Source organism: Erythrolamprus reginae, chromosome 1 (assembly GCF_031021105.1).
Source record: "Erythrolamprus reginae isolate rEryReg1 chromosome 1, rEryReg1.hap1, whole genome shotgun sequence".
Classification (NCBI taxonomy): Eukaryota; Metazoa; Chordata; class Lepidosauria; order Squamata; family Dipsadidae; genus Erythrolamprus; species Erythrolamprus reginae.
In genome coordinates, this window is record NC_091950.1 from 118,891,297 (window position 1) to 118,914,260 (window position 22,964).

At 39.9% G+C, this 22,964-nt stretch overlaps 1 protein-coding gene across 4 annotated transcripts in view; it reads right to left on the reverse strand.

Moving 5' to 3' along the window:
* Positions 1-22,964, reverse strand: part of FAR1 (fatty acyl-CoA reductase 1) — a 56,450-nt gene that overhangs the window by 9,434 nt on the left and 24,052 nt on the right. The window contains exons 3-9 of one of the 4 annotated variants that reach the window (XM_070762744.1): positions 16,252-16,427; positions 15,304-15,483; positions 12,686-12,863; positions 8,442-8,486; positions 8,229-8,347; positions 7,004-7,071; positions 4,744-4,915 (exon numbers count right to left, since the gene is read on the reverse strand). In XM_070762744.1, coding sequence (XP_070618845.1) covers positions 4,744-4,915; positions 7,004-7,071; positions 8,229-8,347; positions 8,442-8,486; positions 12,686-12,863; positions 15,304-15,483; positions 16,252-16,427 — 938 coding nt within the window. Of the gene's footprint in view, positions 1-4,314; positions 4,487-4,743; positions 4,916-7,003; positions 7,072-8,219; positions 8,348-8,441; positions 8,487-12,685; positions 12,864-15,303; positions 15,484-16,251; positions 16,428-22,964 lie in introns of all 4 variants that reach the window. The other 3 variants (XM_070762750.1, XM_070762740.1, XM_070762733.1) reach the window with 3 other exon arrangements.

The window sequence follows — 22,964 nt, forward strand, 5'->3', positions numbered from 1 at the left end:
AGAAATAGCAAAGAACTAGAGAAATGTACATTATGGCAGTATATTAATTCCATAAAGTTTTCTTAAATGCAATCATACTAACTCCTCCCAATTATTTAAATAGATCTACTCCAAACATGACTAAGTCAGGGTTTAACTCAGCTACCATAATGCTAATACTAAAACAGGACATTTCAGATTATAATTTTACAGATCTTTAAAATTGACGTGGCTTTCTGGTAGTATTCTCTGCTATTTAAAAGAAGATACAATAGTGCTGGGCCTTTTCAGATCAAGTATTTATTTTAAAAAGCTTCTTCATTTTGTTAAGTTGTCTAGAACAGTAATAAAGCAGTAATAAATAAGTCTAATAATTTGAATATTCTATAGGCATTTGTAGTTATTATCTTCTTGCAGCAAAAAAACAAACAGCCAGTTTCAGCCTTTGCCTCTCCCTGTAAGCAATTTGCCTCTGTGCAGCTTTAGTTTCATTTTCATTTTAACATGTGGGCTTGCTGGCAACTTCAATCAATTAACTTGAGTGTTGGGAGGCAGATAATCAGTGGCTTGTGTTAATCAGGGCCTGCTGCTGGTTTGCTGCAAGGAGGTAAATTGATGCAAGGAGGTAAATTATTCTTTGGGAGTAGCTGGGTGGGGCTACATTCGATGTATAAGACACACCCAAGTTTTCACACTCTTTTGGGGGGGGGTGTAAAAAAGTGCATCTTATACTCTGAAAAATACAGTAAGCACATTCTTTTTCTTATTTTCTTATCTTATTTGTAAACTGTCTCAAGTGATACCTATTTAGTTATACCTTTTATACAAAAGCTAGAATGAAACATTTATTCATTTGTGTTTTATGGCAATAAATTATTATACTAGGCATATTAAGCTTCTACTCAGGTACAACCACTAAATATTTCTCTTCTCTAAAACCTATTCTAACAGCAAAATCATTTCTTACCTTTAGAACATATTGTAGATATCATTGTATCTACTTACATATTACAATTTTAATGAGCTAAATCTCTCAATCTTCCTTCAGGGAATGCTCCTCACAGAGCTTTTCTGCTTAAGAACCACTGCATAAATATTCCACATGTTGCAAATTTTGTGGAATTAGTATCTGAATTGTTGTGTATTAATTTTGTTAGACAGATGAATTACATAATACAATTAGACAACACAGAAAACATCCAACTATGTCAAACTTAATCACAGTCCTGCAAAAACTGAAAGGCACCACAGAATATATTCAACCTTTTACATCTCAAATTGGAAAATCTTTATTAAAGACTCAACATCAGAAAAAAATTCAGCTTGACTGAACTTCCCCATATTGCTATTCTCAAAAAGAATTCCAGAACTTTTTAATGTTCCTTTACAAAAGTTTGTAAACTAAAGACAGGTCACAATGACCTTTCATGTATTATTTAACATTCTAACATCTGATATTTTAGTTCCATCCCATTATTATAGGCAGAATCATATTTTGATATATCAGATGATACAGGTTGCTGCACTCAGGCTATAGATTGAGACTAATTATACTAGCACGTTATTCATGAAGCCAATGACATTAACTTACAAACCCTACAGTTTATTATTTTGGATCAGGTTTTTTGGAACAAAATATTTTTCCTCTTTAAGAAGCTTAGGATTTAAAATAATTCAGAATTATTTTTATTTTGATCTTCAGAGTTGTTGGAAGAATAAGAAAAAAAGTTCTCCGTGGATGCTTCCAACCTTTGAAACTAGTTTCCAAAATAAGACTTGAACCCTCTGTTGTCCTTAATATACTAAATTAAAATAATGGGTTTTTCCCCTTATGGATTTCTTCAAATTTTTATTGCTGTATTATATTTTTGTTTCCGTTTTTTATTGTGATATACGGTTTCCTATTTTAGTATTAATTATTAAATACTATGTGTGGCTAAAAGGTAAGATAAAAATTATGAAAACAAAATAATATTTTCCTATGCTATTTGATATCTGGAGGATTTTTGTTAAAGGGAAATTTCTTCATAAATGTCGTTTATGATGAATACAGAACAAGATGAATTTTAATGGATTGTACTTATTTACAATCCCCTTCCTTTTCACTATTAGATGGCATTACAACATAAAGTTACTTTATACTGCAGATGAATTATATTGCAAGTTTAATACAGTTATGGATCTGGCCTTTGATTTTTCTATGCCCTATATTTCTATGCTCAACTTGTTTATTGTTTTTTAAAATCTTATTGAAACATGCAAAACCTCATTTTGTCTCTTTTATATAATATTCAACTTTGTTAACAATAACTACCTCAGATAGCCAAAAGGAGAAACCACTGCGAGGCTAAAAAATAATCTAGCCCCACTTTTCATTATAGAAAACTACACTGGATTTCTTTGCCAGCTAGGAAATGAAAATGCTTGACAAAATTACACAATATGCAGTATGTGCAAACAATTAGCACTTGAACTACATTTAATCAAAAGCCATTAATATAGCTTTCTTAAACAGGTCTGGGGAGTTATTATGGCATTGTGGTCATAAATTTGTTGATTTCTTAAGAGGGGTAGTCAGATAAGAATCTGTCACAGATATTGCTAAAATTCCAAATACCTTCATACTGTTCTGGCTAGTTGGGATGCTAAGAATTACAATTAAGCAACATTGGGAGTACCAGATATTGTTTTCATTGCATTTAGCAGGCAACTAAAATATATTTGTAAGGTTTCCCTGACCTTTAATTCAGTCTAATAAATGTTATTGTTCATCATTAAACAGGAATCTAATTTTTTGTAGCAGGGAGAGTATGCAGAATTAATGGGATAAATTATCAGTTCACAAAGGTATGTTTTTAACAGATATAGCTACCAGTTTGGTGCAAGCATGCTTAGGAAATACAAGTTTTTCTGGTAGGAAATATTTTTTTAAAGTAATTTAAATACAAAATCCACCTTTCCTACAATTAAAATCGAAGATTTAAAATGATCTCAATTTAATATAGGCACATTCATGTATATTACCAGTATGGAAGTAATTTTTCAGGTATAGTCTTTTGGCATATTATTTTTCAACATCCTGCTACTCCTGCCATTTCCTGGTGGTCTCCTATTAAAGAAGCAATCAGGCCTAACCTCTGCTTAGATCCCAAGCCAAAACAAAGTCATCCAGGTGATGTCACCTACTACAGTATGTTTTAGAGTTCAAATACAGTATATTAAAACATGAGTATTAAAGTCTGAAAGTTGTATTACACAATGGCTGGGGGGAGGGAAAGAGAGATAAGAGCTTCGTGGGGGGGGGAGAGACAAGAGCTTCTGGGAATAGAAAAAAAGTTATTTCCTCTATGAATGTAGAGAAGACTTCAAAACAGACAACAATGGTACAAGCAAGGGCTCAGTATCCTTTATGGGAAAGTTTTTCTGAAGTGTACAATTAGTAACATTGCTATTTATGGACTTGGGAAAATATTATAGGCTTATTTAATTGCTTTTGCTTGCTGCCTATACCATGGAACAAATGAACTATTGCCTAAATTGTTATGGCAAAAAAGTAAGAAGTGTGTCTGCTAAAATTATTTCTAACTTTTGGAATAGTATGTTAATGCTGTAAGAGAAATGATGAGAGTTCCCAAAGACATATTCATTTTCTCATAGGTACATGCACATACACATACCTACAATTTTTGACTTGGTATGTGTGCATTTAAGTGTATTTATATTTACAGATACAGATATATAGTTTCCTTCTCCTATCCAAATACTAAATGACTGAAATAATAATGACATATCTTCTGTTCCTTCAGACTTTAGGGAGTGGAAGCTGTGCACTTTGAGCAGCAATTCTGCGAACGAAAACTTGAAAAAGTTGCCATTTTAAAATGTTAAGATAGAGAAAAGATATGCAGATTTGAGCAGTAAAAGTATATATTTTGCCCACTTAAAAAAATTCTTCAGCTAAAAGAATTATAAGCCAAATGATGGTGATAGAAAATATGTCCTAAATTATCTAAATTCGTTAAAGAAACCATGTGTACCACAGTTTCAATACTTCTATACCCTTCCCCTCCCCATTCATTTTAGCTTATAATTTTCAATAACAATGCTAGAGTAGGATAATTTGAAAAGCGTAGTAACTGTGTGACGTAGACCAATGACTCAAATAAAGCAAATGTCAACCAGCCACAAACCCTACAAATATCCAACTCTTTTATTGTTATTGTTGGTTTTTCCATTAGTAAATCTAAGGTAAAAAGCTCATGCCATTGATTCTAAACTGCCACCAAGCTTAAGCTTCCATCATTTTTAGCAAAAAATTAGCCCTTTCTTTCTTACCACGGTTTCTGACCTGTCAACCTGAGAACAACATCGTATAAGAACGCAGGAAGTATGTGACCAACTGTAGTCCAATAATGATGAATAAAGGGGTTGGACTGGAGTTTAAGATTGGGACGCCTGATTGCTTGTTCTAAAGGATTCCTCTTGAATATCAAATTTAGGTAACATTCTGTAGGAAAAATAAGGGTCAAAAAAGTTCTGAGTAGCTCTTGTTCAAAGAATAAATCCAATCATCTCTAGACATCTTAGTGGGTTAACTACTCCATACTGCACCATTTTCACTGTTGCCGGAAAACAGCAGACTTGGATTCGAACACATCTATGGATTTAACATTCCATCATTACAAAAAAGAAAAAAGGTGTTAATTGTGTAAGCATGGGTTGTAAATAACCAGAGGAACACAAAGCAGAGCTAGTCACCATTACCTTGGGTTTCTTCCTGTAATCCTGAGGTAGATATCATACAGGAATGCTGGGGCCTTATGGCTTACAGCAATCCAGTAGTGATATAAAAGGTGATTGGATGTTAGATTTACATTGGGCCGTCTGAAGGCCTGTTCGAGAGGATTCCTCTTGAAAGTGGATATTACATGGTATTCTAAGAAAGAAAAGTTGTGTAACAGCTTTGACAATAACCTTGTAAATGTACTGGACTTCCACGGACATCACAACAGATAGCACTATTCCCACTGATTTAAACCGCATTATTTCCAACATATACTTCATTAACTAACAAAGTGAAAATATTTTATTCAATTAAGCCATAAAATTACAAAACTTTCTCATTGGCCCAGTTTGCATACGTAAACATTACTTTTTAACACACAAACCCCTTTTCTCATTTTTACTTACTAAATCTGTGAATAAATGAGAAAAGAGTTTCTTGGATTAACTTCCTATAGTTTACATAATTATACAAGACCCAAGCATGTTACATTAAAGCAATATTTCAAAATTAAGATATACTAAGTAATAAATTCAAGTAAAAATTAACAAACTCACTAAATATAATAGATACTGTCTTTAAGGATCTGAACTGATGCTTTCTCTACCTTAATCTTAATTAATAAAGCCAGCCAATTACTTTCCTAAAGAAAGAAAGAAATTGGTGGAAAAAAATACAAGCTTCCTTTTTACCACTATTAAAATCTAACCAAAGAACTGTAAATCAGAGAGATTACTTCTAGGCCAGGCGTTCCCAATTGGGGGTGCGAGATGATATTCCAGAAGGTGCAAAACCTTGGATTTAGAAATTTCAAAATTATAGTGTATATGCATAGATTTATATATACAATTATTTACTTTGGTACGGGGTGCAAGAATATATCAGAATTGTTCTAGGGGTGTGGGTATAGAAAAAGTTGGGAACCCGTGGTCTAGGCTAATGCATAGATTAGACAATTACTTAAGTTTCGAATGACTTCTGGAAAATACAAAATCAATATACGCCATGGAGTCTGAAAAGTTAGAAACTAAAACAGTAAGCTAAATCTCAAATATTTGATGATGGGATAGATGGCAGCGATAGTATAAATTTCAGCATAATACAGTGGCAGAACATGATGGAACTAATGGAACAGAAGTAAAATTTCACTTTTCCCCTCAGCTTCCTGATATGAAAGGCACATCAACAAATATGATGCAGTCTCAAAGCATATTTCTTGTGCTTTAGAATTGTTTTGTAATAAATATGTCCTAATCAGAAATGCCATACATCATAACTGAAATGCTAAGTAAAGCCACAGATACGCAAACGCTGTTCCAAAAATTGGGTCTGTATCAGTGCATTTGTATCAGAAAAATAAAGTTCTGTGACTTTTATACAATATGCAAATTGGCTTAGTTTTATAGACTCTTAAGGTTATTGTTACTATACCTGTGAACTGCAATATGTACACAGGCAAATAAAGCTTTTGTAACCTTGTATTTCCTACTAAACATGCAGCTATGTGATTCACCCACATTGGTTTAATACTGATCAAATACTAAAGTTTTTCCACTCCTAGGTTTTATTCAATCAAGTATAGTTAAAAATACAAATAGTCCTCAATTTATGACCATAATTGAGCCTAGAATCTATGTTGCTAAGAGAGAATTTTTCTGAGACAATTACTCTTATTGTCATTTTACAACTTTTATTGCCAGATTTATTGAATTACCAGTTGTTAAATTAGTAACCCAGTTGTTAAGTGAATCTGGCTCCACCATTGACTTTGCTTGTCAGAAGGTCACAAAATATGTTCACATGACCCTGGGACACTACAACCTTCATAAATATAAACCATTTGTTAAGCATCTGGTTGTAAATCACATGATCATGTGGATATTGCAATGTGGAAAATGGTCATACAGTAAGTCGCTTTTTTTCAGTGCCGTTGTAATTTTGAAAGGTCATTAACTATTGTTAAATTGAGGACTATCTGTACACATAACAAATCAATAAGTATACAACTTTAAGTCAGTTGTGTACATTTTAAAGTTGAACTCCGAACTAGATCATCTACTGACAGAAAGAGCAAAAACAAAAAAAGTCCTTCAAATGTATCCAGATAGAAAATATAGCAGAATTAAGGAGAACCACTGCTATTTATAAAAGTAGTTCCACCTGAGTCTAACTTGATACAAAGTTATCTATGTAAGCTATTCTTAAAATGAACTAATTATGACAGGAAAAAAAGAGGCCTACCAACTTCACCCCAATGAAAGGGATTAGAGCCACCGGTTGTACAGTTGTATACCATAATATTTCTTGGCCTGAAAAAAAAAGGATTACATTTTTCCCCTATATCATTCCTCTCAGAATAAAACAATTTAGGCACAGTCAAAAACAAAAACAAAGAGAATCAGAATAGCAGAAAATTGACTGAATAATTATAAAAAAGGTAGAGCAACAGAAATATAAAGCAGCAGCCAAACAATCAGTTAATATTATGTTTTCAACATAATCCAATGGGATTAGGATCCTCAAGGAAAGACAGAATAGAAATTTTGATGCATGGCCATCTTTTCAGAGAGGCAGGAGAAAAAACAACTAGAGAAAATACATGCCTCTGAGTTTTTTAATTTACAAAAGTTAGGGTTTAAGAGGAGGCTGTGATTCTCAACTCATGCTTGGCGGTATATTTTCAAACCTGCTGCAAAGTTGCCAATCAAGGCTGTATTCTATAAGCCAGTGATGGCGAACCTATGGCATGCATGCCAGAGGTGCCCTATGTCAGATTTTTGGCCTTGAGGAAGGCCGTTTCACCCACAGGAAGTTTCCTTGAAGCCTCCGGAGTGCAAAAAGGCCCAACAGGCAAACTGGAAGTTTGTTTTTCCAAACTTCCGGTTTGCCCATTAGGCCATTTTTCATCATCCCAGGCCTCAGCGAGGCCTGTACGCATGCATGGGGGCAGGGTTGTGCGCATGCATGGGGAGGAGGAAATGGGTGTAGGCAAGCAAACAAAAAAAAAAGGTTTGTCATCTATGATATAAGCTTTCTAGAACTGTAACAAACCGGGATAGTACATATATCTCATAAATAAACAAAGAAATAAATGTTCAGAATTATCTTCAAAGAAAGAGCGCTGTCATAAATTCAAGCGTGTCTGAACAAGCGTTGTGTTCAGAACAATCACTTATGTTCAGAACAATCAAAGATCATACACTCCATGATATTGCATTATAGCTCAATTTATGACCTCAGAAATCAGTCATGAATTTCAGGCTAATGATAAGTCGGTGTGATGAGTAACTCAGAGGGACTGTGGAGAACTGCACTTGTTATTAAGGGCTAGACCTGTTCAAGGAACCTAACGGGGGTAAAAAGCAAACACAAATAAAATCAATATTTGTGGAAATTTAAGCTTATAAAATTTAATATATAACTATTGCTTTTTCCTGTATAAAAAAATAATTGTCACCTGTTATACCTATTAACTCCTGAGTACCAAGCAGCAGCTATCGTTGCATTGATGACTACATCTACAGGAATAAGATCGGCAACTGCATTATTTGAGGCTCTCATTGTTCTAAGAATTCCTTTTCCTGCCTTAAAATTTAAAAAAAAAACACATTAAGAAAACCATTTCAAATCAATCCAGTTTTTAAGAGGAAAACCCCCCCTTTATTTATTTGTTACTTACAGCAATAAAAAGGCCACTAGGTCCATTAAAGTTATCAATCCATCCCTGTTGAGAAACAACCATAATGAATAATGAAATATTTTGTATTAAATTGTGTTTTAATAAAACTTTTTAAATCGAATGTTCCAATATCTAATATTGTATCATTTACATTTATATCTGAAATATTTCATATGGTTAAAGAATGTGCTTTTTTAGAAAAGAAATTTATAGACAAGAAATGACAAATGATAAGTCCTAATAAAGGATCTTAACAGTATCCAATCAGATTCAGATTTACTGGCCCTCTAGTGCTGCTCTAGATGTCTCTTCTGGAGTTTCATTTCCTGGAGCTCCTCAGTAAACCAAGGAGCTCTCCTGGATCCACTGCCGCGGAGAGGTCGCAAAGACACAATCCGGTTTAGTGTCCCCAATGTGGCCCTATTCGTGGCCATCACCAGGGACTCCACTGGATTGTGGACAAGTGAGTCAGTTATGCCAAGTGCCCTCTGAAGCACTTCTGGGTCCATTAGGCGTCAGGGCGGAACTACCAAATCGGCTCCACCTCCCTGCAGTGGAGGATTGGTGTCCTAAAGTCTAGCTGTAACAAGTAATGTTATCTGACCTTGACAAGGGAAAAGATGTCTATACCCCTTAACATCAGATCATGACTCCATTGCCCTGAGAGAAACATGTCAAGCATGAGTCGGCCCTTTTATTACCTGGGCCAGGTCCATGGTTGTCATGGAACTGCTGTTCTGCCTCTGAGGAGCCACTGAGCGACAGCAAATTGAAGTCCCCCAGGACCATAAGTATGGGGAACACCGCCGCCAGCCCAGCTACCGCCTTGAGCAGTGCAGGCAGGGCTGTTGCAACGCAGCTTGGAGGCAAGTACATTAGCAACAAATCCAACTGAACCCCTAGGTCCAACCTCAATAGGAGAGACTCATACCCAACAATCTCAGGAGCAGGGATCCTGCTCTCTCATCCAAGAGTAAATCCCAGAAGAGGGGTTTTTGTTAACAATTAACCTGGCATTCAGCAGCAGCAGCCCGAGGCCAGGGTCCTGACTACCCTGTCACCAGCTATACAGGTTGAGCTTGCTGGAGCAAAGTCTGGGCTGAAACAAGGAATCACTGTTCGATAGCGAGTTCTGGTTCCCTGTGAGCGGCCTACCCCTCGGCTCCCACCATACCTGCTTCTCCCAGTCAAAACCATAATGCTCTGACTCTCCCACCCCCCAGAAATTCCATCGGCCCCACCCCCAGCCTCCTTCCTCTGCGAAGGGCCTGTCCAACATTCATACCAAGCCAGGGGCTATGGATGGGCCCACACCTGCTTCTGTTTACACACTCAGCGGGAGGGGGCCCCTCCAGCTCTCACCCCCCCCCCAGCTTTCCCATTCTTCCAAGTCACTCTTTCCAGCACAGGTAGAGTCAATGGAGTCAACACAGGTCCCAAGAAGATAGAAATGCAAAGAGTAGTAAAAAGGGGAACTAAAACAAATGATGTAATAAGTTCCAGCTGCAGGCCTAGGGTAAAAAAGAAAATGCGGATCATGGGCGAACCAGTTATTTCCATCCACATCCTTAGTCTTAGGCCCCAAGTTAGCATTCTTGAGATTTTGTCTCCAAAACAAAAGCAGGGTATCCTGTAGTTGTTTTTTCCATCAATGTGCATGGTTACCACGGAGCTACAGGCCAGCATGGTAACAATGGGAGTAACGTGGTATAGAGTTTAGCTCTAAATGTGTGGCCCCCTTCAGTCTGGTCTTGGCGTTGGTGAGGTCTCTGCCTATAAAATCCTTGTGACTGTTGAGACATCCCACCTGAACCATATGATTTGTAGTTTTAATGTAAGATGATGGTCTATCAGGACTCCTGGTAACAGAAGGGAGGATTTTCCTATGGTGCTTAGTTTCAGTCAGGAGATGTTCCAAACATTCTCCAAAAAGATGATGTCCCGCAAAGGCAGACGTAGCTAATCGCCACTTGTGGCAAGCATCTGCTTGCCAGTTCTTAAGCCATAAAAGACAGCGAGCGGTACTGAAATGCCGATGGATTTAATTGCACACCTTGCAGAATTCAATGTCTGCACTTAATAGGGCTGCTAAAATGAACCTATTTATGTCATGTCGCAGTCATATATCTTCCAGAGGCATTCGCTCCTGCAGCTGGCAAAGCCAGGTAAGTGATGTTTTGGAGAAAAATGACATCATAGTTGACATGTAAATTGTCCATGCCACCTGGTGGGCCCACTGTAGTGACTGCTCATAGTGACGATCCTCAGGGCGTAAAGATTCAGCTGGATCCCGGGGAAGCTAGATGATGAAGTGCTGCTTCTGATGTTTGCTCCAAAAACAGAGGATCTGTCAAGTCTTTGACCACCTGTTCGTCAGTGTCAGATGGTATTGGTGGTCATCTTTGCTTTATGTAGCAAGGGCCTGAACAGTTGAATGGGAAACAGACATGGCCAAAGTTTGCTCAGGTAGAATGCTTTTTTCCTCCACATATCAGTGTTTTCCTCTGTTGCAGAATGTTGAGACTTATCGTCTTGATCAGTGTTTGGATCCCTGGTCCATATCCCATTCCCGATAAGGAAGATACTTCGTACCTCCTCTGTTATTGTGTATGCCACCAGAGTTCCCTTGGCCTTACTGTCTCAACTGCTGAAGACTGGCCACAATGCCCTAGTGAACAGCCTCTGTCATTATGGCCTGCATGTGATCAGATATAATTGATCTGGAGTCTTCCATGGTCCTAAGATCCACAGCTGTTGGAGTGAAGGTGGCCTCTGGCTATGTAGTGCAATTTGACCTATCGATAATAGTTACTTCAGAGAGGTAGAAAAATTGCCTCTGAGCCCCATAGTTGGCAATCAGAATTAGGCACAATAGAATCCAGGGTCGAATTAATGCCCCCTGATGACCCTGGAATCTATACCAGTGGCTGATCTTGCAGTATTGACGATGCTGTTGTCTGGGCCAGGCCCTAGTGACCATCTTATCAAGTATTTTGTCTAGGTCCTTGTTATGGTGTTGCTCATCAGCACTAATATTTTATGTAAATTAGCAGCTATGGTAGCTTTAGCTTGTATAGGAGGAATCAGTAACTCACTAAAGCACACTAGTGTTCAAGTATTTTACAGGGAGAAATATTACTCCTAGAATCTTTTCCTTGCTGCTGCAATTTGTTTTAAAGTACTAGCAGTCCCTTTCAGCCAGAATGGAACACTCCAAATTTCTTGAGCACCTAAAATGGCAGCCGGCAATTTTAAAATGGCCACCACAAGTGCCGATTTCAAACGGCTTTCAAACAAACACCAAAGCCTTCCAACTATTTAAAAGCTATTTAAAGGCATCATCTAAATGAAGGTTCGGGATGGCATGATGTGTTTCTCAGACACACCGTGTTGTACCTCATAATTCTTGACAAATGTATCTTTTTTTATGTACACTGAGAACATATGCACCAAAGACAAATTCCTTGTGTGTTCAATCACACTTGGCCAATAAAAGAATTCTATTTCAGCTTCAGGATGTACAGTTTAATGCAGTGTTTTTCAACCAGGATTCCGCCAGAAATCTGATGACACCAAAGGGTTCCCCTGAAGAAAAAAGGTTGCAAAACACCACCGTAGACTGTAATATAGTTCAAAGAAATGCAAAGCTGCACAGTTGTTATAGCTTCCAGTCACCAGTCAATACATACAGAAGAAACCTACACAACCGTCCTCGCTAAGCAACTGAGTGAAAAAGATGTCAAGCATAGTAACAGGGGTATGAGCTGGACAGCTTTGACAGAATCAGTCCAATCAGAGAGCAGATGGAAATAGCCATGCCCAGTTGCTATATCCATCATGAGGAGAAGCTATAATTTACAGGCAGATACTTGCTTTTCATGTAGAAATACCAAGTTTGATCCCCCGTTTCCTCAAGTAAACATTAAAGAAAACCCAAGTGAGAATTTCTGAGGACTCCCAACAGTCAACAGAGATAATGTTAACCTGGAAGGATCAATGATCCAAAATTAAGTAAGGCAGTTTTTTATATCCCTCTTATAGCTTGGATCAACAAAGAACCACACAATCACATGATTTTCCTTCACAAAGAAATTTAAGGTAGAAAGCATAGACAGGCCAGCCATTCTACATCTAACTTTTCATGTAATTCTTTTCAATGTCTGAACAATAAAGATAGCTCAAGATTCAAGAAGTTAATAATTACAAAATATTTATAAAGAAAAAATAATAAAAAACTGACTTACAGGGAAAGGCTCCTTCCAACTGGCACCGACAATTGATGGTCTCACAATGGCAATATTTAATTTTGTACCCTCCTGCTGTACAATGTATTCTGCTAAGGCTTTTGTATATGTGTATGTATTGGGTCTATCTCCAATTAGTTTTGGCGTAATATCATTTAATAGACCATCATCCATCCACCTGAAAAATAAAATATATTAACTTATAAAGTATAACTATTTTCAAATGTCCAACCAGCACAAAATATCTAATAACAAGTTTCTTATTTATTTAAAGAAATTTTAAATGGCTGCCTAACTCACTCTCAGTAACTCGGGGAAGTTTAGAAGGATAAAACCCCAATGCAAAAACTAATACCCCCTCCCCTCGGCAAAAATAATCAGATGAACCACTTGAAGGGCTCCATATATAATTCTGAGGTTCCCAGTCCTGTTGGCAGAACATCATCAGACCTTTAAGAAAGAGAGTCATAATGGGGGCCAATCTTATCTCTGCAGGGATGATATACCAGTTTCTCAGATAGGTTATCGACTACGGCATAGAAAATTCAGCTTTTTATTTGTATCAATAAATGAACTGCACAAAGAAATAGACCCGATCTATCCTGTTCTGGACTATATAAACATGTGGAAATTTTAACCTCACTATTTTTTTGTTTTTCCGTAATCTTTCAGACTATTCCAGTGTTTCATTCCAGTAATTATATCAACACCTAAAAGACGCATTTGCATTCATATATTTATAATATTTATGTGTTCATTTACAGTTATATACCTAGAGCTTCTTTGAAAATCTCATGGTATCATAACTTAAAATGCATTTCAATGCTTTATTTCCTAACAACTAAATTAAGGTAGTTTTTTTTATTTCAGAATTAAAGCACTTTAAAGGTAAAAGCATTTTTTGCTAAAAAATCTAATAACAGGTCCACTTATGAGTAGTTAAACTCATCTCTTTATACTCTACATTAGAAAATGGATTCAAAAGGACATATTTTACTAGAAGAGGCTTAATCAAGCTGTTTTAAATTTAAGAGTTGTCATTTTTGAGGCACTGGTTTTTAGTTCCATTCTATTATGATGAAAATTAGCATCAAAAAAGTTGATGCTAAGGTTGACTTAGCCTTCCATGCTTCCGAGGTGGGTAAAATGAGGACCCAGATTGTGGGGGCAATATGCTGACTCTGTTAAAAAGTGCTGTTGCTAACATGTTGTAAGCCGCCCTGAGTCTAAGGAGAAGGGCAACAGAAAAATTGAATGAATGAATAAATGAATGAATCAATAAACAAACAAACAAACAAACAAACAAACAAACAAACTAGTAGATGCAATTAATAATTTCTTGGAACAAAAATCTAATTTCTTATGCCACTGTTTATATCATTAATAGTGGACTGAATCTGTATTAAGAGTACAATTCTAGAAGTTCTATTCAAAATAAAGTCTGATTAACTTTACAACACAAGCTTAGTCCTAAATACAGAGAATTGCAGTCTTGGATATTCTTCAAATCTACTGAAACCAACCTGAAAATGTAATCATGTTAACTCACTTCCATTTATTTCAATAAGCCACAAAATAAGCCACAAACAATGAAGTTATGCCTGAACTTCAGTCTTAGTGCATAGCAAATGGGGCTAGGGGAAAAGTCATACTAAAAGGAACAGCTGAAAAGCGTAATTTCATTAAGACCCTCCAAATTTAAAAGCAGGTCATTCATTCTAACTGAAATGTTATCACACCTCAAGAAGAGTGTATTTATTAACAATTATAATGCAATTTATCACCAAATTTCTAGCTAAAAATAAGAACAACAAGCTTTGGTCCAGAATTTCACTCTAGACAAGCAGAAAAGAAAACTCTTTTCCCTCTGAAATTTCCAGCAACAGTTTTGTCTTCCATACAAACCAATATACTGGAGCAGATTTTCACAGGGTATAGTAGTCATCAACTTATGAACATATTTGAGTATCCCCTTATTTATTAATAAATAAATACATTTCCAAGTGAGTTTCTCCTGATTTTATTATCTTTTTTGCCAAGGTTGTTAAGGAAATCACTATATGATTATATAAAGCATGCAGTAATTAAGCAAATGTTGCTTCACCCAGTGACTGCTTGCCAGAAGCTAGGGGGGAAAGTTGCAAATGATGATCACATGGTCCCGGAATGCTGTAAACAAGTGCCCAAATTTTGATCATATGACTGTGGGGAAGAGGCAATGGGTAAGTGCAAGGTCATAAATCACTTTTCCCAGTGCCATGGTAACACTAAACAGTCATTAAATAAATCATTGTTAGTCAAAGACTACTTAGATAAGGTTTAAAAGAGAAAATCTACAAAAATTGTATTTTGCCTTTCCACCTGCAGGCTGGATCAAAAGAGCTTTAAATCCAAAAGAACTTCTTCTAAGAAAGCTAGGATCTATTCTAACCCCTTTTATCTAAATATGCAAGTTCATTGTAAAATATTAGTGAAAGTATTAAGCAACTATATCTAGAGTTAATTCAAACCAAAAATTATCTTAAATTAAATCTCAACTCTTATCATCATGATCATCATCATATTCTGATATTATCAAAAGAAATTATAGAAGAGGAAAAATAATAAATAATACATACTCTAAGGAATCTATTAATTTCTTAGGATCAACAGGAGGTGGATAAACAACTTCCTCAATGTGTTTTCGATTGCAATATGCAAATGCTGTTGAAACATGGACAAACACATCTAGATTCTTCATTTTCTGAGCCAAGAGGAGAAGCTGTTGTGTTGCAATTACATTGAGCTGAACAGCATCCCTGTTGAAGTAAAAGAAAAAATCGTAAGAGCTGATGTCTTTGTGCCATGAATAACAGCTGTGAAAAGAAAATGCCTAGTGCAAAAACAAAGCACATAAATAACAAATTCAAACATTTTTTTCTGAGACAAACTTAAATTCAAAATTAGAAATTGTCATATTCTTTAATTCAATGACCAATGAAGCATGTACTGTATAAGTCTTAGAAACAGTAGAAAGTACAGGTAGTCTACACTTAGCAACCAATTATGAGTGCTGAACAAGGAGATTTATAATTGTTCCTTGAAGTTAGGCTATTGCAGATGCCTGATCACATGATTGCAATTCAGGGGCTTGGCAATCAATATGCATTTAAAATGGTTGCAGTATTTTATGGTCACCATTTGCAACTTTCATAGACAGCTGCCAACAAAAAGTCAATGGGAAAACCAGCAGGAAGTTTAAGTTATGGTCATGTGATGCTGCATTTAAAGTATTGATTTGCTTAAAAAATGCAACTGGACCAGGAGAAACTGCATTCATAAGTCAGGTGTGGTCCTATGATTTTTCACTCTGCATGTTTTAGTGATGGAATTGCTGGTCCTAACTGTGATTGCTAAGTGAAGACTGCCTATGTATTAAATACAAATTAATACATTCATTCTTCTTCTGGGCCAAGACATTAAGGCTTGACAAAGTAATACATTTTTTTTCTCTTTAAGTTTACAAAATCCAGAAATTACACCAAAAGTATTAGAAATAGTATTGGTTTTAATTAAAACATACTGACCGTAGGATTTCATTGAATCGTACAGTAGCAGCACAATGAAATACAATATTAACATAATTTAGAATATTCTTCTTGTCTTCCTCACTAAGGGCCATAGCCACTTCTGTAAGATCACTAGCAACTGGAACAATTTTCTCTTTAAATTCTGGTTGCTCATCTCGTAATCTATCAAAAAGCTATCAAAAAGAAGGACAAAACATTAAGCAACACAAGAATAATGATGAGCATGTTATTTAGGTTTAAGCAACATATTCCACATTGCAGGCAAGAGTTTTGACATGTGCATTTCAGAAAAAGACTATGCAACATGCATCATCCCAATAGTAATTACATATGGTATCATTAATATATTGATGTCACCTTGTTATAGACTGCTACTCTACACAACACTGATGATGGCAATATGCAACATCAACATCTTGCTACTATGTCTCAAAGCTGTAAGGCTTTGAATGGGACAAATCAAGTTGAAGTTGAATCAAAGCTAGTTGGAATTCCCATTTACCTATGAAATGTTTCTCCAATGGTATCTCTTGAGAAGACATTATTCCCATGCAAGAACAAGTCTGTAGCTTTAGGTTCTGCTAGATTTACAGAACCTACTACTGTTTTTCTCCAAAAAGAAGGCTGGGTCTTATTTTCTTTTGACTCCCGAAAAAATTGGCTAGGTCTTCTTTTTGGAGGCTTCTAATTATCAACTCACACCTCACGGCAGTGGCCCCAACAGCCCCGTCCAGCAGGAGTCTGCTGCTGGACCACTTCTTCTGCTGTCGCTTGCCACCACTCGTACGTATTGCCCTGGCGTCAGTTTCATCTTCAGATGCCTGCCAGAAACCTAATAAATAAATAAATCTGCAGCCAATCTATTATCAGCTGCAGAGGGCTTTCTGGAAGACATTGCAGCAGATAACAGAGCTCTGGATAGATCTGATAATAAATTGGCTGCAGATGCCTTCTGGCAGGCATCTGAAGGTGGAAGAATGCTAGGGCAATGTGTGCAAGTGACGGCAAGCAGCTGCAGAAGACAGTGAGGCAAGTTATGCGAGGCCTGGTAAGTAGGGCAGATCCACCCTCCCATTCCCACTCTGGTTTATTTTTACCTGCGTGACTTACCTCACTCCCTGTAGCCCAGGGTGGGCAGGGTCTTAATTAGGGCTAATTTTGTGGGTGGGGCTTAATTTGATCACAAGCGTTCAAAATTGTGATAGGGATTTTTTTCAAGGTAGGTCGTCTTTTTGGAAAAAACATGGCGGGTGGGTAGTTGAAAGCCATGGCCAGGGATGCATTTACCTAGCTTTAATCCATAAACCAGTTACAGCATCTAATTAAATTAATAACAATTAGCAACATTTATATGCCACCTAACTGCCAGCAATTTTGCTGACACACATATTTCACCTGGTTTTCTCCTTGTCATCCGCATTCTGGTTTTCTCCTTGTCATCCACGACCTAGGACGGAGCTACAGGCTGTTGGGGAAAGCAAGGAGTATACTATATTGGGCTTGGGGATTCCGCTTACAATTTGGGGGATGTTGCTGGCCCTGCTTTTTGCCTCCCTAGATAAGCTTGAAATCTGCACCACTGGAGCTTTTCGTAGAATTCAGGGGGCTGTAGTCTCCCTACCTTTCTTTATATCTAGCAGTGTCATCTCTCCCATTTTAGTGGGATAAGAAAATAGGCGTTGATTGCTTACCTGAACGCCTCTTCTCGTACGGTGAGCGGGTACAGCAGTCACATGGGTTGCTCATGTCCAATCCGGTGGAACTGAGCCTAGTGTTAAAAAAGCTTGCTGGATCCGCCCCTTCCCCAGAATTCGCGAATCCGTAGACTAGGCTCAGATGTGAAGCTCTTTAGTGTTCAACTCTCATAGTTAGAGGAAAAAAGGTTATAGGAAGGTAAAGAAGACACATACAAGGGCGGGAAGTGACTGCTGTACCCGCTCACCGTACGAGAAGAGGCGTTCAGGTAAGCAATCAACGCCTATTCTCCGTACTGAAGGAGCGGGTCCAGCAGTCACATGGGACATACCCAATAGATGGTCCCTAGGGTGGGATTAGATTGCTATCGTGAGAGATAACGGATTGGAGTACCCTTCTGCCGAAGGCAGCGTCCGCTGAGGCGTAAGAGTCAATCTTGTAGTGCCTGATGAAGGAATTTGGCGAGGCCCAAGTGGCTGCTTTGCAGACCTCCTCCAACGGGGCTTGAGTCGCCCAAGCGGCCGAGGTGGCTGCGCTCCTGGTGGAATGCGCTGTGATGTTCCTAGGAACAGAAAGGGAGGCCGACTCGTAGGCCTTAGATATAGTCCCTCTGATCCAACGGCCTATCACTGTTGAAGACACTTTGGCACCCATGACTCTGGGGTGATAGGCTATAAAAAGTGCTTCTGACCTCCGAAAGGGTCCTGTGCGTTGGATATAGATCCTCAGCGCTCTAATGAGATCCAGGGTGTGCCATCTAATTGCCAAGGGATGGTCTCGTTGGAGGCAGAAGGAAGGTAAGACAATATCCTGGGTTCTGTGGAACATGGAACTGACCTTGGGTAAGAAGGTGGGGTCCAGTCGTAAGACTACCTTGTCTTGATGAAATTGGCAGAGGTCCTGCCTGATTGAGAGGGCAGCCAACTCCGAAATGCGTCGGGCAGAGGTAATTGCCACCAGGAAGGCTACTTTAAAGGATAGGTACCTGAGGGACGCCGATTTTAGGGGTTCGTATGGTGCCTGCGTGAGGGAATGGAGAACCCGTGGCAAATCCCAGGATGGATACCTGTGGACCTTGGAAGGTCTAAGGTTGGCTATACCCTTGAGGAATTCCTGAACTTCTGGAAAGGAGCGGAGAGGCTGTCTGCGGGGCCCCGCTAGGACAGAGGAAATGGCTGCCAGATGACGCCGGAGGGTGCTGGTGGAGAGGCCTTGATGGAAACCTTGCATAAGGAAGGAAATGATCCTGTGTATGGGGATGCACAGGGGAGAGAGACCCTCCTGTAGACACCACTGGTGAAACTTGGACCATGTATGGTCGTAGATTCGATTGGTCGAACCCCTTCTGGCCTTTAAAATGACCTCCACTGTGTCGGGGTCGTGGCCACGTAGTTCTAAGTCTCTCCTGATAACAGCCAGGCGGTGAGGTGGAACCACTCCGGGTCTGGATGGAATGAGGCCCCCTGCCATAGCATATCCCCCGAAACGGGGAGTCGCCAAGGGTCCTGGACGGACAACTGTTGGAGATCGGCGAACCAGGGCCGGCGGGGCCAATGAGGGGCGATTAGGATTACTCGGGCCCTCTCGGTGAGGACCTTGTGAATCACGTCCGGGAGAATTGGAATTGGAGGGAATGCGTATAGTAGTCCTGGAGGCCATGGGCTCCGGAGGGCATTGATTGCTTCTGCTCCCGGGGATGGAAATCTGGAAAAAAAGCGAGGGAGTTGGGCGTTCGCATTGGTCGCGAAGAGATCCAGGACTGGTAGGCCGAATCTGAGGCTGATTTGATGGAACAGGTCTTGATGGAGATTCCACTCTCCTGGGTCTATCGTTGCTCGAGATAGCCAATCCGCCTGGACGTTGAGGCTCCCCGAGATGTGGTCGGCTAGGAGCGACCGAAGGTGTTTTTCCGCCCAAAGGCCTAACTTGAGGGCCTCCCTCATGAGGGCCTTGGATCTCGTGCCCCCCTGTCTGCAGATATGGCTTTTTGTGGCAATGTTGTCGGTGAGAATGAGAACGTGCCGGTTGGGGATGCGAGGAGAGAATTGCTTCAGAGCCAGGGATACGGCTCTTAACTCTAGCCAATTGATTGGCTTGGAAGCTTCCTCCGGGGACCACGTGCCCTGGGCTATCATCCCCTGGGCGTGGGCGCCCCATCCCGATAGACTGGCGTCTGTGGTGATGACAAATTGATCCGGGCACCTGAAAGGGGATCCTTTGTCCATGGCCGGAGACTTCCACCACTTGAAGGATCTGCGAACAATTGGTGGGATGACAATGCGACGACTTGAGTTGCTGTGCCCCGATCTCTGAAAGGGTAATAGGAGCCACTGTAGTTCCCTAGCATGCAGGCGAGCCCAAGGAATGATGCCTATGCATGACACCATCTTCCCCAAAAGGGAAGACAGGGATACTATGGAAACTGAAGGTTGAGATAAAATGCTTGAAATTAACTCCCCTATACTGATTTTTCTCTCAGGAGAGAGAAAGACCTGGGAAGATTCTGAATTAATAATGGATCCCAGGTGTAAAATGGATGTGGAAGGTTGGAGGTGACTTTTGTCAAAGTTGATGGAAAAACCATGGTCCTGTAGAACCGACATGGTGACAGAAAGGTCTACTTTCACTTTCTCTAGGGAGTTCCCATGAACCAAAATATCATCAAGGTAACATAAAATGTGGATGGGTGACGCCCGGATATAGGCCGCCAGAGACCCCAAGAGCTTTGTAAAGACCCTAGGGGCCGAGGAAAGGCCAAATGGCATCGCCCTATACTGGAAATGCCTGCCCTGGAAAGAGAAACGTAAAAATTTTCTGTGGCATTTGGCTATAGGAATATGGAGGTAGGCCTCAGTGAGGTCTAAAGAAACCATGAAATCTCCCGGGTGGATGGCGGCCAAAATGGATGATAAGGAGTGCATCTTAAATTTCCTATATTTGATGAATAGGTTCAGCTTCTTTAAATCCAAAATAGCTCTCCAACCTCCGGAGGATTTTGGAACCATAAATAGGATGGAATAAAAACCTCGGCCCTTCTGACCGGGGGGAACCGGTTGAATGGCTCTGATGGATAATAAGTGGGAAATGGCCTCCTCCATACGGTTACAATCTGAGGAGGACCTGGGAGAAGGGCAGGAAATAAAACGTTTAGGGGGGGGGGAAGTAAATTCTAAAAGGAGGCCTTTTTGAACAGTGTCAATGACCCAGGGGTCCTTGGAGGTGAGACGCCAATTAGAGGCGAAATAGGCTAGGCGGCCACCTATGGGAATCGAGGAAGAATTACCATCTAGGTTTTTTCGAAGCCCTGTTAGAGAACGCTCCCCTTTGGAAGCGAAAACCTCTGCCCCTGGAGTTCCTACCTTGGGAACGAAAGCGGGGGGAATACTGACCTGGGGTTCTCTGATAGGAGGCCGCTTGATCTTGTTGACGCCCTGGGCGACGAAAGGACTGCGTTTTGGTGGCCTTTTTGGTGGTTGGACCCAATACTTTCTTCTTGTCCGTGGTTTCCGTGAGGAGTGGATCCAGAAGATCCCCGAAAAGAAGGTCGCGCTTCAAAGGTCCCAGAGATAACTGCCATTTCTGACGTACTCCTGCTTGCCAAGGGCGAAGCCATAGGAGTCTTCTTGCCGTTGTAGAAGCTGCAATAGACTTGGCTGCAAATCTAGTAGATTGTAAAGTGGCATCAGCCACGTACTGAGCAGCTGCAAATACCTTGTTGAAGTCCTGTTGACCTCTCAAGTCATCGGGAGGAATATGCTGTTGAAGTTGGCGAAGCCACAGAAGCATGGCTCTGGAGAAAAAGGAAGCCGCTGCGGAACTTTTAATGGCCCAGGAATCTGCGGTGAATCCTCTTTTGAGCATCTGTTCAATCCGCTTGTCCTCTGGGCGGAGGACCTCCTCTGCTTCGCCTGGCACAGCAGCCGCCGAGTGAAGGATCTTGACAGGTTCATCCGGTTTGGGAAAAGATAGGAGCTCCTCATAGGAAGAGGAGAGTTTGTACAACTTTTTGTCCTTGGTAGTGGGATTAAGCCCAGAGGCTGGGAAATCCCACTGCTTAAGTAAGGCATCTTTAAACAATTTAGGCATAGGAATTACCTCGTTATCCTCCTGTTCCTCTGTGAAATAAGGTAAATTCTCCTCCGGGGGTTCAGTGGATGTGGAGGCCTGTTTCTCCTGGGCCGCCAATCCTGTAGAAATTCTAGCTTTGAGGAGGAGAGATTTGAACAATTGAGAGGGAAAAATAGTAATTGGAGAAGGAACCTTTATTTGGGATTCCTCATCATCTGAGAGACCTTGAAAGGGATCCTCATCCTCTTCCATATCCTCATATTCGTCCTGAGAGGAATCTGATTCATCCTGAATAGGAGCTCTAACCGTTGGGGAGGAACCCAAGGGGCGGGAGGGACGAGGAGGAGGAGGAGGTAAGGAGGGCGCATTGATGGTAGAGAGCTTAGCATCAATGGCCTTGGATAACACAGAAAAAATAGATTGGAATTCAGGAGGTAAACTAGAAATATCAGCAGGAATGGCAGAAGAATCCCTGAAAGCCTGGGAGGATCCTGGCTGGGGGGAATCTTCAATAATATCTGGTTCCTCTGGACCTAATCCCCATAGGTTAGGTTGGGGTCTGTCTAGGTTTGGCTCATCCAGAGATAACACAGTGACCCCAGAAGAAGGCAGATTAGGAGCCTCTGGGGGGTCATGACTACTGAGTACTTGGGCCTGTACTTTCAAACGCTTTGCTGATTTGTCATGGATTTTTTGTAGGGCTTGGTCCCTTCTCTTCTCAGCCCTGGTGACTTTAGTCAAGGGGCGGGCCCCTGAAGAAGAGGAGGTCGAGGCCTGGGGGATACTGGTAATCTCATCGCCTGTAGGCCTGGCCTCTCTGGGACCTTGAGTGGTGCCTCTCTTGGGAAAAGTAGCCATAGTCTGACAATTAACAGAAGACAAGGCTGAGCCAAATAAACTGGATGACTAGGGAGAAGAATTTCAAGGACTTCCCAAGAGGAATGGAT